General features: G+C 37.1%; 1 protein-coding gene across 2 annotated transcripts in view; it reads right to left on the bottom strand.

The window, feature by feature from the left end:
• The window catches only part of si:ch211-186j3.6 (neural-cadherin), a 298,085-nt gene that overhangs the window by 99,651 nt on the left and 181,233 nt on the right, over positions 1 to 17,201 (bottom strand). For both annotated transcript variants that reach the window (XM_052561240.1, XM_052561239.1), the window contains 6 exons: positions 16,011 to 16,260; positions 14,039 to 14,166; positions 12,227 to 12,413; positions 7,440 to 7,583; positions 3,951 to 4,234; positions 1,160 to 2,783 (listed from right to left, as the gene is read on the bottom strand). In XM_052561240.1, coding sequence (XP_052417200.1) covers positions 1,160 to 2,783; positions 3,951 to 4,234; positions 7,440 to 7,583; positions 12,227 to 12,413; positions 14,039 to 14,166; positions 16,011 to 16,260 — 2,617 coding nt within the window. The remainder of the gene's footprint in view (positions 1 to 1,159; positions 2,784 to 3,950; positions 4,235 to 7,439; positions 7,584 to 12,226; positions 12,414 to 14,038; positions 14,167 to 16,010; positions 16,261 to 17,201) is intronic.

A 17,201-nucleotide genomic window follows, 5' to 3' on the forward strand; every position in this document is an offset into this window, starting at 1 on the left:
TAGTGACTGCTTACTGACACTAGTGCTGAAATGGACCAAATTTAGCAATTTTCTGAATAAGTATTAAAATATTTTTTTCTTCCATGACATTAGTCATAGAATGTTTATTATTATTTTAAATGTTGCCGAAATATAACTTTATTCCCCCATTTAGTAAATCATATAAAATCTACTATATATGACTTTCAACAAAGCCTTAAAGAAATTTTCCAAAGATTAAAAGATGAACATACTGACTTTACAGTCTTTTCACCCTGTGGTTCTCAACATTTTCAGGCACTTTTAAAACATCTTCTGTCTGTCGTGGAACATTTGAATCAGAGAAGTTACATTTATCATGCTTTAAAGCGCTCATCTTCAGAAAAGAACAATACAGTACATTGTTTATTATACAGCCTTAACATGTTAGGGCTCTCTTTTGTTGTGTGTGGACCGCAATTAATGTGTGTGTGCTTGGCTAGCATGTAGCATTAAAACAATGATCCACAGCTGTTATCAGTCAATCAATAATCATGACGTTTGCGGTAGAATTTACTAAGCTATAATATACTCTAACATTCAAAAGTTTGGAATCTTTAGGGTTTTTATTTTTATTTTGTATTAATCATTTTATTCAGCAAGGACAGATAAATAAATAAATGTATAAATAAATCCATTTCAAATTAATGCAGTTCTTTTGAACTTTTTTATTCACCAGAAAATTCTGAAAGGAACATATCACAGATAGTAAGCAGCAAAACTGTCTTGGAGAATATAAAAGACTTTCTTTCCAAAACATAAAAAAAAAAAAAAAAAAAAAAAAAACCTGACCCCAAACTTTTAAAAGGTAGTGTATTAAACATGTATATGTATTAAATGTATTTATGTATATCAACCTAGAAATAAATTAATTGCATAACTTTAAAGACATAACCTATTTTTTTATTTTATTTTATTTATGATAATCATCAGGAAAATAAAATAACATTAAAAATGTATTGGTTTATAAAATCAATTTAAACAATCAGATCAATGAAGATACTCATGATTTAACAGATAAACCCACATGTCAAATATTACAATCAATTTAAATGGCATTTTATCAGCCCATTTAATTAAATGTAATTTAACCATTACTGACCCTTTTGCTAGTAGATAATTCTAAGGTTAAAGCCATTACCTCTGTGACAGTTGATGAACACTTTCTTCTGTCCAGCTACGTGGGCGTGGTCATTCTCGTCGCCGATGGTGATAGTGAGGGTGTTCGTGACGGTCTTTGGTGGACTGCCACTATCGGTCATGATGACAGGTAGTAGAAACTCCTTCTGTCTCTCTCTGTCGAAGGCTCTCAGGGCGGTGATGGTGGCCGTGTCATTCCCATTATCCTGCAGGTGGAAATCATTGCTGTAACGATACTCCAGAGGCACAGAAAAGGAAAAAGGTGAGCCGTTCTCTTCTGAATCTCGATCCACGGCTCTCAATAACGTGGAGCTCTGGTTAAGCCGCACAACCTGCGGGCCCAAAACATTCTCCCACACTATTGGCGCGTATGCAGCCTCAAACTCAGGGCCGTTGTCATTTACATCCAGCAGAGCCATCTGGATAGTTGCAGTGCCAGTCAACGGTGGTGTGCCGTGGTCTGTCGCAAGTACAACCAAGTGATGTTGTGCGTCCATTTCCCGGTCCAGCTCACTGGCCACAGTGACTAACCCTGACTGGTCCACAGAAAACAGATGGTACGGATCAGACTCCGGAGCAATACTATAAGTGATCTCGCGATTCAACCCCGAGTCCAAATCACTGGCAGCCACACTCGCCACGCTGGTTCCTGGAGCGACATCCTCTCGTACAGCAGGAAGCTGTATAAAGTGAGGAATGAAGACTGGCACGTGGTCGTTGCAGTCTTCGACCTCTAGCGTGCAGTGCAGCATGCTGGAGTACTGCATATCCTCCACTTTGATGGTGAGGTTGAAGCGTTGCTCACCCGGTCTTTCGTAATCCAGATGTTTCTTAAGACGAAGGGTCCCACGCTGCTCCTGTCGATGGCTCACCATGTAAAACTTCTGTTCGGGATCACCGGCCACCACACTGAAGGTAAGCTGGCCATTCTCTCCAGAATCTGCATCCTCTGCGGCAAGCTCAATGATTGGTGTGTTAGGCTCACTGCTCTCAGGAATGTGTATGGAGCACGAGCGGTCGAGGAAGCGTGGGACATGGTCGTTGACGTCTGTCACATGTATAGTGGCGGTGGCCGTTCCTATCATACCTCCACCATCTCGTGCTTCCACCACCAAGATATACGAGTCAGTCTGCTCCCTGTCTAGACCTGACATTGCCACTGAAACCGTCCCAGTAGCAGGATTGATGCTGAACACATCTGCTCCACTATTAGCGCCATTAAGGGCGGCATTACCTACAATCCTATAGGCCAACACTGCATTTTGTCCGACAGCTGCATCATCCAGATCAGTGGCTGTCATCTCCATGACGGAAGTGCCAGGTGGGGAGTTCTCAGCCACGTCACCACTGCAACTGTCTGGGGCACAAGCAAAAAGAGGAGCATTGTCGTTTATGTCCCACACGTTGATAATGACATCTGTGAATCCTGTTAGTCCCTCGCCGCCCTCATCCGTGGCCAGGACCACAAAACGCCACACTGCCCGGGCCTCGCGGTCTAATGTTCTCTGAGCATAAATCTTCCCCGTCACCTCGTCAATGATGAACTCACTCTCAGCACCCTGACCATGAAGAGAATATCTTAAAGCCTCCTGGTCAGCATCCTTATCTGGGTCAGATGCTGTTACCTGCAAAATCACAGCAAATCTATTAAAACTTCAGTCTGGAAACTCTAAAATAAGATCTCATCATCTATCCATTCAAACAACCTTCTATTCATCCGTCCACGCATCCATCCATCCATCTCTAGTGCTCTGCACTTAGTGGTTATAAACATGCTAAGCTAGGAGTTGTATTTCAAGGATAAATGCCAAACAACCCAGAATACAACAAAAGAAATAGAGAGGGAGAGAGAGTGAGAGAGTGTGAGAGAGAGAGAGAGAGAAACAGAAAGAAAGAAAATGTTTAAGGAAAAACTTTGGTTACACTTTATTTCGATAGTCCACTTTAGACGTTCTACTAACTAGAAGTAAATTTGTAACTACATGTCAACTACATATCAACTAAATCTCAGAAATTTGCAACTACATGTCTACTAACTCTCAGAGTAGACTGTTAGGGTAGGTTTAGGGTTAGTGTTAGGGGTAGGTTTAGGGGTAAGTTGACAATAAGTTGACAAAGAAAGTGTTAGAAGATATTAAGCAGACAGTCTACTAATACTCTACTAACTGCTAGTTGACATGTAGTTGCAAAGTTACTTACTGCTAGTAGTGTGTCTAAAGTGGACTATCAAAAAGTTTTACCAAAACTTTAAACTCCTTCTTGACTAAGAAAATTAAAAAGTTAGGAAATAAGATTACCTCCAACAACTTTGGCATAAAAAAAGATTAAACATTCAGATTAAAAATGAGCCCCTAACATCTTTGGACAAATAAAGTGAAGTCACTCACTGCAAATGCAGACTTTTAATAATTAACTTTAATCATTACGCATGAACCTCTAGAGACACTATCAAAATGTTGAATGCATTCAAAATAACAAATCAATCACAGTTTTCACTATAATTACGAAACACAAAATACCCTGGCAAGTTAACATAAATGAGTGTGTGGGCAATTTCCAATGAATTGTTGTATTATTCATTTTCAAATAGCCTATTAATGGAAGAAGAATGTAGTAATCACACATCCATGACCTGTTTTTGCTACATTTAGAAGAGCTCCTAATATTTTCTTTCTATCTTTTTTAAAAGAAAAGGAGCCACAAAAAAAGGGACAAACATCAAAATGACAAACGTGTGATCTGAAAATTGAACTGAGCTGATATGAACAATACAGAGAATCTAAAGGCAATACCTGCAACACAAAGACAGGAGAACCATCCAGCTCCTCTGTCACGCTGCCATAATATTCGTTCACAGAGAACACTGGTGCCTCGTCGTTCTTATTCACAATGGTGACTATTACAGTCACATAATCTTCCCACTTCCCATCAGACGCCAAGATGTGCAACTTGTAGAGCTTGTTCAGTTCGTAATCCAGCGGCTGGGCAATGAAGATGGTTCCCACCTCGGGCTCCATGTCAAAAACACCTCCCACATTGCCTGATGTAATCTGGTAACGTAACTTGGCATTAGCACCTAAAGAATAAGAGGGGTTCATGAAAACAAAGAAAACTTCCTCCTCAAAGAGGAAAGCATAGACCTACACTGTCATTGATATTAAGGTGACTGAACAAAATGTTAAAAGTCAGAATCTTTTATAAGTGGAAAAAAGGTTAGCAGTTAAAGTGTACCTATTTAAAATATGACAACAAGCTTTTTGCTGCAGGTGAACAAAAAACTGCTTCAATGGCCTTTAGAGGTTATTGTCAAGAGTAGCCTTGGAAACTCGCCGCCATGAAAACAGAGCAATAAGCTTCAAAATAGGTGGAGATAAAAAAAATTCTTTTCTTTTTCTAAACATTTTTTTTAACAATAATCTGTGGAAAAACATTCATTTATTTCAGATTGTTCCTGCACTAAAACTTTGTTTTGTACTTTTGCATAGCTCTTGTCAGACATTCAATCGAAAGTCCATTCACCTCAAGCTCTCTTCTGAAGCATACAAGTTCAAACTCAAAAGAAAATGCAGTGCGAGAGACTCTAGCTTAAACCTTTTTATTCTGTCAATGCCAACAACCCGCCCCCATTCTGTGCTTTTGTGCATGTACTCGGATTTCATTTTTTTCTGAATTAAATCATTGACAGTTTAGTTTGATTAAGCAGAAGAAAGTTAAATGAGTGGATTCAATTCAAATCTCTTTGACTACCTTCTACAAAACACAAAAGTGGAGGTCTAAAAAAACAGCTATATATATATATATATATATATATATATATATATATATATATATATATATATACTTTTTTTTCTCTTTTATTTTATTAAATAAAGTCATGTTGGTTTGGAATAAAATGAGGATGAGTAAATTATAATTTTCATTATATACACATTTAATATTACATATGTAAAGAGGTGTTTTTCTTTAGAATATCTTTTCAATAATGTTTGTACAAATGCAACCCTCTACATTGTGAGTAAATCACCCGCATTACTCTGGGCGACTAAAAGATGTCTGTCGTTAGCCATTGGCTAATAAATTCGTAGATTTTACTCGCCAAGTGTGTGTGTTCGAGGCTATTATAAGTTTCGCTCTACATCAAGTGATCTGTAATTTTTTATTTCATCTCAATGGACACACAGCACACCTGTATTTGCCGAACTGTAAACTATGTGTGAAAAATTTACTAACCAATGGCGATTATATTGCCAAGGTGTGCATAGAGGGTTGAAATGACTAACTCTTATATTTTATTCTTATTGAACTTTGATGATCATTTAATTTTATACGAAGACAATAATAAATACAGTAATTATAATTAAAAGGTTCTTTGTGTTGGTTACTAATTTTTGATAAATTAAACAAACATGTAATCATGTGTGAAAGGAATTAACAGTATCAAATATACTTAAGATATTTAAATAGATAAAACGGCTAGATAAAAACTGACTATGATGAAAGTTGCGCTTTACCCAAAGTTGAACATTTTTCAACTCTAGGCAGCAAGAAAAATGTACAGTATAAAACAGACACTTAACATCTCATCTCACTTCTAACGTTTTTAAAAATATACAATATACGCTTCCACTGAAACTATTTAAAAAAATACGCTAGCCTCCTATGGTGGACCCACGGCCTAACACACTTTGATAAACTGATTTTATATTGCTAGATACATTTTATATGACAATGAACAATCTTATTAGTAAAAATGGTGCTTGTGACCTCACAACACGGCTAACCACATACAGTAGCTTTATTGCATGCATGTTCTTTGAATCCACACAGCCTGTGATAGTTAAGGTGTCTATTCCTTGTGCTAACCGAATTTGTAGTACAGATGGAAGTGAATGTAGCACAAAGTCCAAACCAGCTTAAAAGAAAATGTGTGGATCCCCTGTTGGGTTCTGTTAATTAAACAGTGAAAGATGCAATGCATTTGCTGTGAGCATGCTATTTTATTAAATTCTTTATAACTCCTTTGCTGTTATTTTGTATTCAGGACTCAAAGCTCATCTCTCTGAGGTCGGTAATAAATGCGAAGAGACTCCATATAAACAAATAACCCAGTTAAGCAAACAGTGCAAAAACACTCCTGCTTAACAATCCTTCAGATCTGCTCGCAGTGCGTTTGGATATATCCCTGCTGGTACGAGGTTAATGAATAGGGAACGACACATTAGGAGCCTTATCGCCGTTTCATCTCCACCATCTCGTGTTGCCTTGGTACCTCAACTAAATTGCATTAGGGAATATTTGGCTTATTTGCGTTTTCTGCTAATGCACAGAATCAAGCATGGCTTGCTTGTGAAAGCACAGATGTGCTATGATGGCTCTGCTCCAGTGGCTGCGCGGGTTAAGTCAGAGCTGCAGCGAAGGCTGAAATCTATTCATCAGGGTAAAGCTTCAGGTTTCGGGGAATGTCCAGCCACTCCAAGCTGTATTATGATGAATGACTGATACAAGAATTCCCTTCCTCTCTCCTGCATCAAATCTACACTGTGGAGCACGTCGTGGATTCAACTGGACCACAGGGAATTACGCGCTTCAGTAGTGCATCTGTATACCCAGACAGGCTGGCTGATGAGTTATGTAGACTATCCTCTTTGAGCGTGTTTCTGGAGTGTGTGTGATAAAACAAAAATATCATCCAAGGTTTTTGCATGGCGATGTATGAGGCCGGTTATCTTGGGAGCAGCATTTGTTATGTTCTCAGGGTATATTGACGAGGAACCAACTGTCTCTTGTCTCTCATTCATGAGCGGTACAGATGTTATTGAATGGAGCAGAAGAATATGAAAGCAATAGCCTGGAGACAAACTCAAACTCATGGGAACATGTTCTAACTGTGTTTCATTAAAATCTCTGTGAGCTAGCCAAGCCCTGTAGTCTAACTGCTGAAACACTGTAAATACTGAAAGAAAATTTCCCTTTTTATTTGATCTTCCATGATCTTTTGAAGTATTATTATTATTTATTTTTTTTATAAAATGAAATGCCTAGTTTTTCCTCATCATTAATGATATTGTTCTTTTTTTATGAGGTCTTCATTAATTAATTATTCTACATTTCCCTTGCAATTTACAGAAAACGCATCAGGTGTTGAAGATCACACTTGAGCTGTGATGTCAGGTTCTCAAATCTACAGACCTCATTTACACCCCGAGTCAACACTTCATATTTCCTACTTCCCTCTTACAAATGAGCATATTGTTCTACCCATCATCCTCATCTTCACCTACCTTCATCTTCATCATTAGCGCTGACAGTGAGGATGGTGTAGCCCACGTCAGCATCCTCATCCACGTCGACCTCATACACGGACTGCGCAAACACCGGCTTGTTATCATTCACGTCGCTGATGAAAATACGCACATATGCCGTATCTGACAAGAGTGGAAACACACAAGATTAGCAATCTTTGTTCAGACACTCTTATCTTTACTTCACTTTGCTTGTCTTTTTTTTTACATTCAAGTGTTTGCCTCTGTCGTTTCCCCACTTTTCTTTCTCTCTCTCTCCTCCATTCCATCTTTGTAAATATCTGACATCTCCAATTCCATCAAATTCATGTGTCTTCTGTTTGTCTCATTCATTTTCTGTCCATCTTCAGCTCTCTATCTTCCTCTCATGTGTGTGCCCCGACATTGTGTCTGAAGTCATCAGGTGATGTGAAGAACCCTGGGGGTTGTGTGTTTACTGAGTGCAAGCAAGGGAAATGTGTGATGCTTGCGCCATTTAAATGAGCTCCATGTGATATAATTATCAGTAGACACATCAATCACAATCTGCTGCTAAAGAAGCGCAAATAGTGTTAGATGCTAGGATACCTGCACATCAGATTATTGTAGTACAATATAAAAAGCATGCAATAATAACAAATTGAGTGTATATATTATAAAAGGATAAATGGCTGCCATATTGGGACCTTACTTGTTTCTTTATCCTTAAAGCTCAACCCTACATCTACCACCATATTGAACCTCCTATAAAGGCAAAGTCTATTAAATGCCCATTAATCTCACTTTAATTCCAATAATAAATACCACTTTATTTCCACTTTTGGAATATTTTATCCATTTTTATTTAAAAATGAATGTCTCTCTGAGCTGATATGTAATTGGAAAAAGAAGAATGGGATCAGAAAAAAGCAGGTTCAAACTCGGGTCGGTTGTGTCAAAATCATTCACTCACCCTTGTGTTATTGTTATTCCAGAACTTTATAACATTCTTTCTTCAGTGGAACAAAAAAGACGACATTCTGAAGAATTCTGATCATCAATTCTGCTCAATATATCTTTTATGTTCCACTGAAGAAAGTCATACAGGTTTAGAATGACAGGAAAAAATTCTGTAGCACTTTCAAGCTGCTTATAAGCATGCATATAACTACATATTAATGCCTTATTCTGCATGACCATATTTTAGATTTCCCTTAACCCTAACCCATACCTAAACTTAACCTTAGTACGTTAAGTATTGATAAGCAGCAAATTGGCAGTTTATTGATGGAAATATCCCTAATTCTAAAGTGCCACCAAAATTTCTTTTTTAGATGAACAATCACTTTAAAGCAACACATCCTATGGTATTCTAAAGAAACACTGAAGAACTTAAACAATCTAACACGTAGTGACCTTTTCAGAGCCTTCAGCTCAAGTCAGGGCTGTGGGAGGCGGACAGACTCGTAGATAAAGTGTCTCATTCGAGTCTTGATCCCGCTCTCTTTCTGACGTGTTATGTTGTGTAAAAAGAGCACAGCATACGCTTAGCTGCCACCCTTTGACAGGTTGGCATGTTGTTCAGAGCTCCGCCGTGAAGACGTGGCCATGTTTTTCCCTCACAAACGCAGAGTCACAACTCTGTTGTGTGATTTCCTATACAAACAGCACTTGTAGTTTTGTTTCCTTGTCATACTGATGCTTCTGACAGCATCTTAGTACAATTAGTGTTCACGTGTTTCTGAGTAATTATGTGTATGTACATGTGACTCTGCTAATCAACACTCTGTCTCCTGTGTGCTAGAACATATTTGACACTGCCGTGTTGTCAAATTGCTCATCTAAATGTGTGCGTTTCATTACAGTTGTAAGTGTGCTGGAGTGCATGTCTCCTCTGTTTGGAGTGAAAGGCAAACTGTGAGCAGACAAACAGCACAGGAAGACAGAGACAGACTCATTTCTCTCTCAGTCTATCCCTGCTGCTTCCTGATATCTCCCCTTCTCCTCTGGCGCCTTCATCAACATTTAAACCAGCAACTTTTTCGTCTAGTTTACTTCAAGTGTTAGTGGGTTATTTAGGCAAAAGAGACCCTGTTAATATTCCACACAATGAATGAAACATTTGTGTGACTCTGGCGAACCCTGTCTAACAAATCCAATCAAACTGTCATGCTTTCTATATTAAACAAGGATTATGCAATGCAATATTTTATGCAGCTAATGGACGTATTCCCCTGAACTTTAGATCCTCTTTAGCTTTGTATTGTGAAGTCCCACAAACCCACTGGCTATGTTCAAACAGTCAGTGTTTGTGATTGACAGCTGTAATTACTAACTTATATGAATCTTGTATAAGTTCTTGTTTTATTGATAGCATCAATGACCATTGTGACAGTGACGAGCACAAGCTTTGAATACGGTCTGCATGAGTTCTGCATATTTAAGGGAGGCTTTTGGGTAATAAAATAGTTTATAGAGTGAAAGTCTTACCTGAGCTGTGTGTGAATGAAATTGTATTTAGCAGTCTAAAACTGACAGTAAGTGTGATATTGCTAATACAACAATTCAATAAAGATTATATTGAATAACTTTCTTTCCAGACACAATTGTCAGCAATGAAATTTACTTTCCATTAAGTGGAGATTTTTGTCCTCTTAAACCGATTTCAAGGAGTGTATTATAAGTATACACTGTCATTTCTGTCAAATTCTTACATTTTATTACATTAAGGTTAAACACTATAATGCTGTTAACAATCAAATGAAATCAGCATCAACAGAATCCATTTTTACACTGCAGACGTGGCTCTGAAGCTGCATCTGAAGTGTCATTCACAGTAAATAATGTCATGAGATTAATGTTTTTGAATACATTTTAATCTCAAGACACTATGAACTGCTTCAACCAAAAAATGTCCAGAGTGCAGACCAATCTTTGCACTTTTTTAAATAAAGTAATATGAAATTATGGAATAAAAACGCAATTATACTTTAAATATTCAACTAAAACCACCTGTAGTGTTAGCAAACACTTTCTTAATGAGTCAGTCATTTGTTGAAATGATTCATTCAAGTGGGTGATTTATTCAGGAACCAAGCAATTGATTTCACAGATTCCCACCTGATTCATTCACAAACATGGATTTATTCAGAAACAAAACAGTGCTGCTTTGTTCGTAGGAGTGCAATAGTTTTACTGTGACTTTGTTTGGAATTATTTTCACTGGTGAAACTGTCTGAAAAGCAAATCACTTAACAGAGGTTAACATGGTAACACTTTCTATGAAGTCTGTATTTATAATACATTATAAGGGTATTCTTAAGGCATTGTAATGAATGTATAATGCATTATAAAAAATTAAAATAAAACGTATTTTATGTTGTATAATCTTGAAAATTCATAAGAACAGTTTTAATTTAATATTTACTTATTTGTGGCTATAGCTTTTAAGAGTATGATGATTTATAACACAATGAACACGTTGCATCCCATTTTACACTGGATTATATTTCTAATAGTTATAATGTGTTATAAGTCTCATATTTTGCCATTTTTCTGATGCTACTTTACTTAAAGCGGTCAAAGACCACTTATAAGTAGTATTAATTATAATAATAATAATATTTTTTTTCTTCTCTCAAACAGCCATAAGATCAGATATCAGATCAGATGAATGTGTAATATGACTCATTTTCTTTGAACTATTTTTATTGTAATATCAGTTTGATTATTTTGATGGTATCCTTTAGACAGCTGTTGATAAGTAACTCTGCAACTACATTTCAACCAGCAGTCATTAGAGTATTGTCTGCTACTGTAAATATATGCTGACACTTTATTTTGATGGTCAACCAACAGATAAACTGACTATAAGTGTCTTTGCAAGTACATCAACTACCATTTTTCTAGAGATATTAATTGGAATGTAGTTGCAAAGCTGCTTATAGTCGATTGATTATGGGGGCCATAAATAAAATGAAACCATATAAAACATTTTTTTTAACAGAGTATTAACCTCACATCAATTAATTAACATTAGCTCCACAGGAAACACTCAACATCTAACCACTCACAAGCTGTAGTAAGATACTGTGCAGATCTTAACTAAACAATGTCAAGATATGATACAGTCCATTATACTGTAAATAAAGTAGATTTAATATGGTGTTCATTGTGTGTTATAATAAAAATACTCTTAAACTTATAACCACAAATACGTACATATGATGTATTATAATTGTTATTGTTACAGATACTTGTAATAACTTTTGACTGAGTGGATTTTTTTATTCTATAATAGGTAGACATGCACTCTTTGTATGTTTTATAATGGATTGAACACAATACCTACTTCTCATTTGTCATAAACATCTTTATTTTTTTATTCTAAATGTAATGAGCTGCATAACACATCCAGAAAATATTTGCTTTCGTATTTCATGTATAGGAAAAAATGAATTCAATTTTTTTTTCATACATAATCCCATGACTGACAGATCTAGAGTAACTTTCTAACTCTCTGCAAGTGAAAGAAAATGTTAGTGGGAAATTAACAGAAATTATATTCTGTATGTGAGAATAAATCTGTTCTCAGATAGCAATGATAACAAGATCCACTCTCTTCCCTCTTCCTGATTACTCTTGTTCAGTGTTCATCTGCTCTGGACATGGGGGGAAATAATCGACACAAAGGCCAAAAAAAATCCTTGCTTTTTCGCGCCTGGTCTGAATAGAGCAATATCTATCCATCTAGAGTTTAGGTCTTAACTCTGCTTTTCATGTAAGGTGTCACATTAGGCTCACTGTACCTGAGTTGGGCTGTCCGTGCTTCCCTGGCCTGGCCGATTCCCAGCCATCTACTGACTTCACTTCCAAAAGGTAGGATCCCTTGGTCTCTCGATCAAACACAGCCTCTGTGTAGATGGTGCCCAGCTCAGGATCAATGCGGAAGTACTGATAGTCTCCACTACGGTCATTAAGTAGAGAGTATGAGATCTGAGACACAATAAAAAGGAAATTGGCAAAAAGAAATGACATACAGAGGAGAAATAGTGCCAAACCTGTCACAGAACATTTAACAGGGTTGTGGGAAAACGCATTAACAATTAATACTGCTCTTCCTGTATGTATATGTGTGCTTAAGACTGCTCCACCTCGTCTAATCACATGTAATTAAACAATCCAGCTTTCTCTACATAATTTATTCACCCAGCGCTCTGACCTGAAGCTGAGACCTCCTGTTGCGTGTTCTGCCTGTAACGCACATTGGCAATTTCCCAGCAGGTAAAGCAGAAATCAAGGCCATTCAAGTTAAGAATAATGAAGCTAATCTAGATAGCCAGTACTGCTGAATTGATGAAGAGGTGCCAACTGCTGTTTCAACAAGCCCCAAACAACAATTATCAGACAAGCTGTTCTGAACGGCCACACTAAACAAGCATGGCGTGAGTATTATATGATGCCCTGCCGGCCGCATTAGAGCCGAGAACACAAGTAAAGAGGCTGAATTAAATGTAAACGGCTTAATCAAATGATTTCAGGGGTCAGGATAACAAAACGCGCAGCAAACCCCATCTGGCACACAAGGGGCTGTGTGTGAGGGGGGTATTGTAGGAGAAAAAAATATATTAGCATTCACACCCACAAATGATACTCATTATTGTTCCATTGCATGGAATTTGTAATTCAGAGGCCCGTTGAAAGGCCCCTCAACAGATAGAGTTGAGCACAGAGACATGGACATTTAATCACAAGCTTCGAAACCAGGGTCCACAGTATGGCTCAAGAATAATGATTTCACAAACATATTCACTATCAGCTAATAGTACCACAGACACATACTCCGATGCTTGGAGTCTGCTATGTTTTGTTGTTGCTTTGTTTTATTTATTTATTTATTTTACAGATTTATGTAGCAAGGACATAGCATTGATCAAGTGACCGCTATGAGTTTTTTTTTTTTTTTTTTTTTTTTTTTTTTATAAATGCTGTTCTTTTAAACTTTCTTTTCATTGAAGGATCTTAGAAAATGTATGACAGTCTCCACAAAAAAATAAATAAATAAATAAAAATAAAAACATGAAGTAGCCTAACTGATAGCACAATATTTCACAATATTAGATTGTTCAAATAAATGCAGTCTTGTTAAGCATAAGAGACTTATTCAAAACCATTTAGAAAAAAAAAAAAAAGAACTAAAACAAAAAAGACTTGTGGAATGATGTATAGAACAACAGATTGCATATCATTCTCGAAATAATTAATAAAAAATATAAGGGATCTTTATCTGAATGTTTGCAGTCCATATGACATATTTATGTACGAAACAATGAATTCTTAGAGCTATAGACATGTTTGCCTTCCCACTGAAACATAACAAATAATACCGAAAAAAAAGTAGCTGGGGTTTTATCGGAATAAATACGTGTGTTTTGGAGGTCATCGTGAGATACAGAATAAAGATCATTCTATTCATCCTCATTTAAAGCGTGGCTATATCACAGATGTTCTTTGAATTTTACAGATCTTATTGCTTAACATACTGTACTTTATGTATTTCATATTGCATAATAGATTATATTTACAAACGGGTGGCGACTGAGTGAATCGCTAGTTCATACCTTCCCATTCAGTCCAAGGTCAAGATCATTGGCTGACACTTGGAGGACTAGAGTCCCAACTTCTGCCCCTTCAGTCACAGATGCCTCGTATATGGAGGAGGTGAAGAATGGAACGTTGTCATTGACATCTGTCAACAGCAGACAATCATAAGTATTTTCAGCAGTTTTCTTTGGTTGTTGCATAAGGAATACACACACACATATACATATATATATATATATAGGGCTCGCTGCCATTCAGAGAAAATGACTAATGTGGCCTTGGTGCACATTACAGTAAATACAGTTTTAACAAGACATTATTGATGTGAATCAAAATTTGTTCTTTGCTTCCTGCATTAAAGTATCAGTTTGACCTCTTTTGTGGAGTTTCAGCCCCCCCTGACCATGAAGACGCAGAAATATCTTGCTATGCTTGAGGGAAGTTAAAACTCTGGCTTTCCATCAGAAACAAATCTGACTTATCTTAACTCTGACATTATGTCTTATCTAAGCCTTATTACGTTAGTGGATTCTGTGTGTTCAAGAGGAAATGAATACCAAGCCTAGTCTCCTAAAATGTGCTGCTCTCAGTCCTAGAAGGGACATGAGGACATTGGAATTTAGGGTAAGATCTTTAATGGGTTCAATGATTCCAGACACTAATCACCATCTGATGTACTTTGAGGTTTTAATTTTCTATCAGCCAAAGCCGTAAACCATGAATTAAACAGGAAGGCCAAATCCATTACGACCTCCTCCCTCTAGCACTCCCTCATTTCACTCTGCCTCTCTCTCTCTCTCTCTCTCTTTTGAACGTACCACTGGCTGTACTCTTAAATGGAGAAAGAAGCACTGCGTAAATAAGTCAAAAGCAACAGAAAAGATGAATTATTTGTCTGTGGATTACGCTAAACGATAGAGTGTTTCCCATGAAGATGTTACCCTTCAGCTCACAAAACCGATCCTGATCAGGTGCCAATGTTCTCCTACCTCCCCAGATGTATTAACATACATCTTTTAAATACTGTAACTGTAGCTGGATCAGAATTATGGAGCAGTCATAACTAGGGAAGATTCATCCATGAAGAGAGAGCCAGATTAACACTGCAGGGCAAACTCTGTAAATTACAGGGGAAGTACAGAGACTTCCTGCGGTGGAGGAGACGAACACAGAGGAATGCTTAAGTAGAGGCAAACAGACAGGGTGGGATGAAATAAAAGCTATTAAAGAGTCCAGGCTATAGGATGCATTCCGCAATAATCAGAGTTTAAGAGCGTGAATGGATTATAAAAAGATATTAACGAGTGTAAAGACAAGGAACTGGAATTCAAACAAGAAACTGATTAAAAGCTGTCATTTTAAATGTGATTAAAGTGTAGATATAAGGACACTTTCTCGTAAATTGCTGTAATAAGAAAGCGCCTGCTAAAACTATAAATGTAAATGGTTTGTAAACAAGCACTACAGTGACTGCATGTAGAGATCTCTCTTCATTTGAATCAATTCAATCCAAATTTAAATCCTCTACATGTAATATTTACATGCACACTAAGTTCCACAATTTGCTGAAAATATCTATTTGCACATTAAAAGAGATGCTTTTCAAGTTAAACTACACTCTGCATCTTATTATAATCCAAATTTATATGTATGTACATTGAGTTACATCAAAGCCAACTACATGCAAAGAGTTGTCCTTCACTGTACTGCCTGTGCATACTTTTAAATCTGGGTTCATACAAGGTTTACATGGAAGTAATTCGGTTTATATAAGATCAGCACCAATTCTTTTCAATTGGATTAAGTTATTTTAAAAGTTACATGATGGTTTGTCATTCTGGTTTATTTATAGGGTCAGTTGGATTATTAGGCTGCATAAGAGACCACACAAATAGGAAAACACAGTCAATAATAAATGTAACATTTTTGTCATGACAACCTCTAAACCGGTTTTTGCTGTGCCAGGCCATGTACAGTAGATGTCTTTACCTGTGATGTTTATGTGAACAGTAGTGAAGGCCGCCAGGGGAACAGGGGCCACGTTCTGAGCCCGAACCCTAAGCATGAAGTTGCGGGTGGTCTCATAGTCCAAGGGTTCTGCGACAAGTATAGAGGCAGAGCCATCTTCACGATTCGGGGTTAGGTAGAAACGAACAGGCATGTTGCTTTCTGGAACCAATCCATCCTCCAAGTTATAAGTCACCCTTGGATCACCCAGCGGAGAAGTGGCCTTGATGGTCTGCCAGGAGAAAATTGTTTAATATTCATATATATACACTACCATACAAAAGTTTGGGGTCCGTATGATTGTTATTTTATTGAAAGAAAGTAATACTTTTACACAGCACAGAATTGATCAGAAGTGATCAGTTTCCAAATACAAATGTTTTGTTGACCACTAAATTGGCGTATTAAAACTGTATTACTGTTAATGGCTTAACTATAGTGCAATATTACTCTTTTACTGTATGTTCGATCAAATAAATGCAGCCTTGATGAGCAGGTGATTTATTTATTTATTTTTAATCCTGCCAACCCCAAACTCTTTCATACTGTATATAATATTCATATAGCTAAGGTGCTATAAAAAAGGGGAAAAAAAGAGAGAAGCAATGTTATAAACAAGACACATCTGAACACTGCAGGTTTATCAGGTTCAACATCAAAGACTTCTCTTTCTGTCCTAGGAGAATTCCGTCTCTGTCTTTAAATATAACAGATGTGAATCTCTGTTAATGGGGCAAGTGTAAGGAGATCAGCACAACAGATCAATTAAATAAGCTCAATTACTTCTATACCAGCAAGAACACAAACAACGTTTAACACAAGATCAATTAGAAGGAGAAAAGCAAAGCACTATTTCTGTGCAGTTCTCTATTTTTGCCTTCTATTTATTTTCCTTTTTTGGCCCTTTGTTCCTCCTCGCCCTGTTTATTTATGCTGCTCTTCATGAAGTGCTCATCTGCATTAATAATGGTCTTAATGGCAATAAGTGTATTCCAGGAAATTCTGCAAATTATTGCTTTCAGTGCATTTGTAGCCAAATGAAAACGGGAGGGGGGGGGGGGGGGGGGGTTGGAGGGAATTGTCCATAAATTATCCAGTGACTCAGCGATTGGCTGACCTCCTAAATAGTGAATGTAATGAAAGCAACGTTCTTAAAATGTGAAATCAGATGAT

The sequence above is a fragment of the Carassius gibelio genome, chromosome B7 (genome assembly GCF_023724105.1).
Source record: "Carassius gibelio isolate Cgi1373 ecotype wild population from Czech Republic chromosome B7, carGib1.2-hapl.c, whole genome shotgun sequence".
NCBI classification, from domain to species: Eukaryota; Metazoa; Chordata; class Actinopteri; order Cypriniformes; family Cyprinidae; genus Carassius; species Carassius gibelio.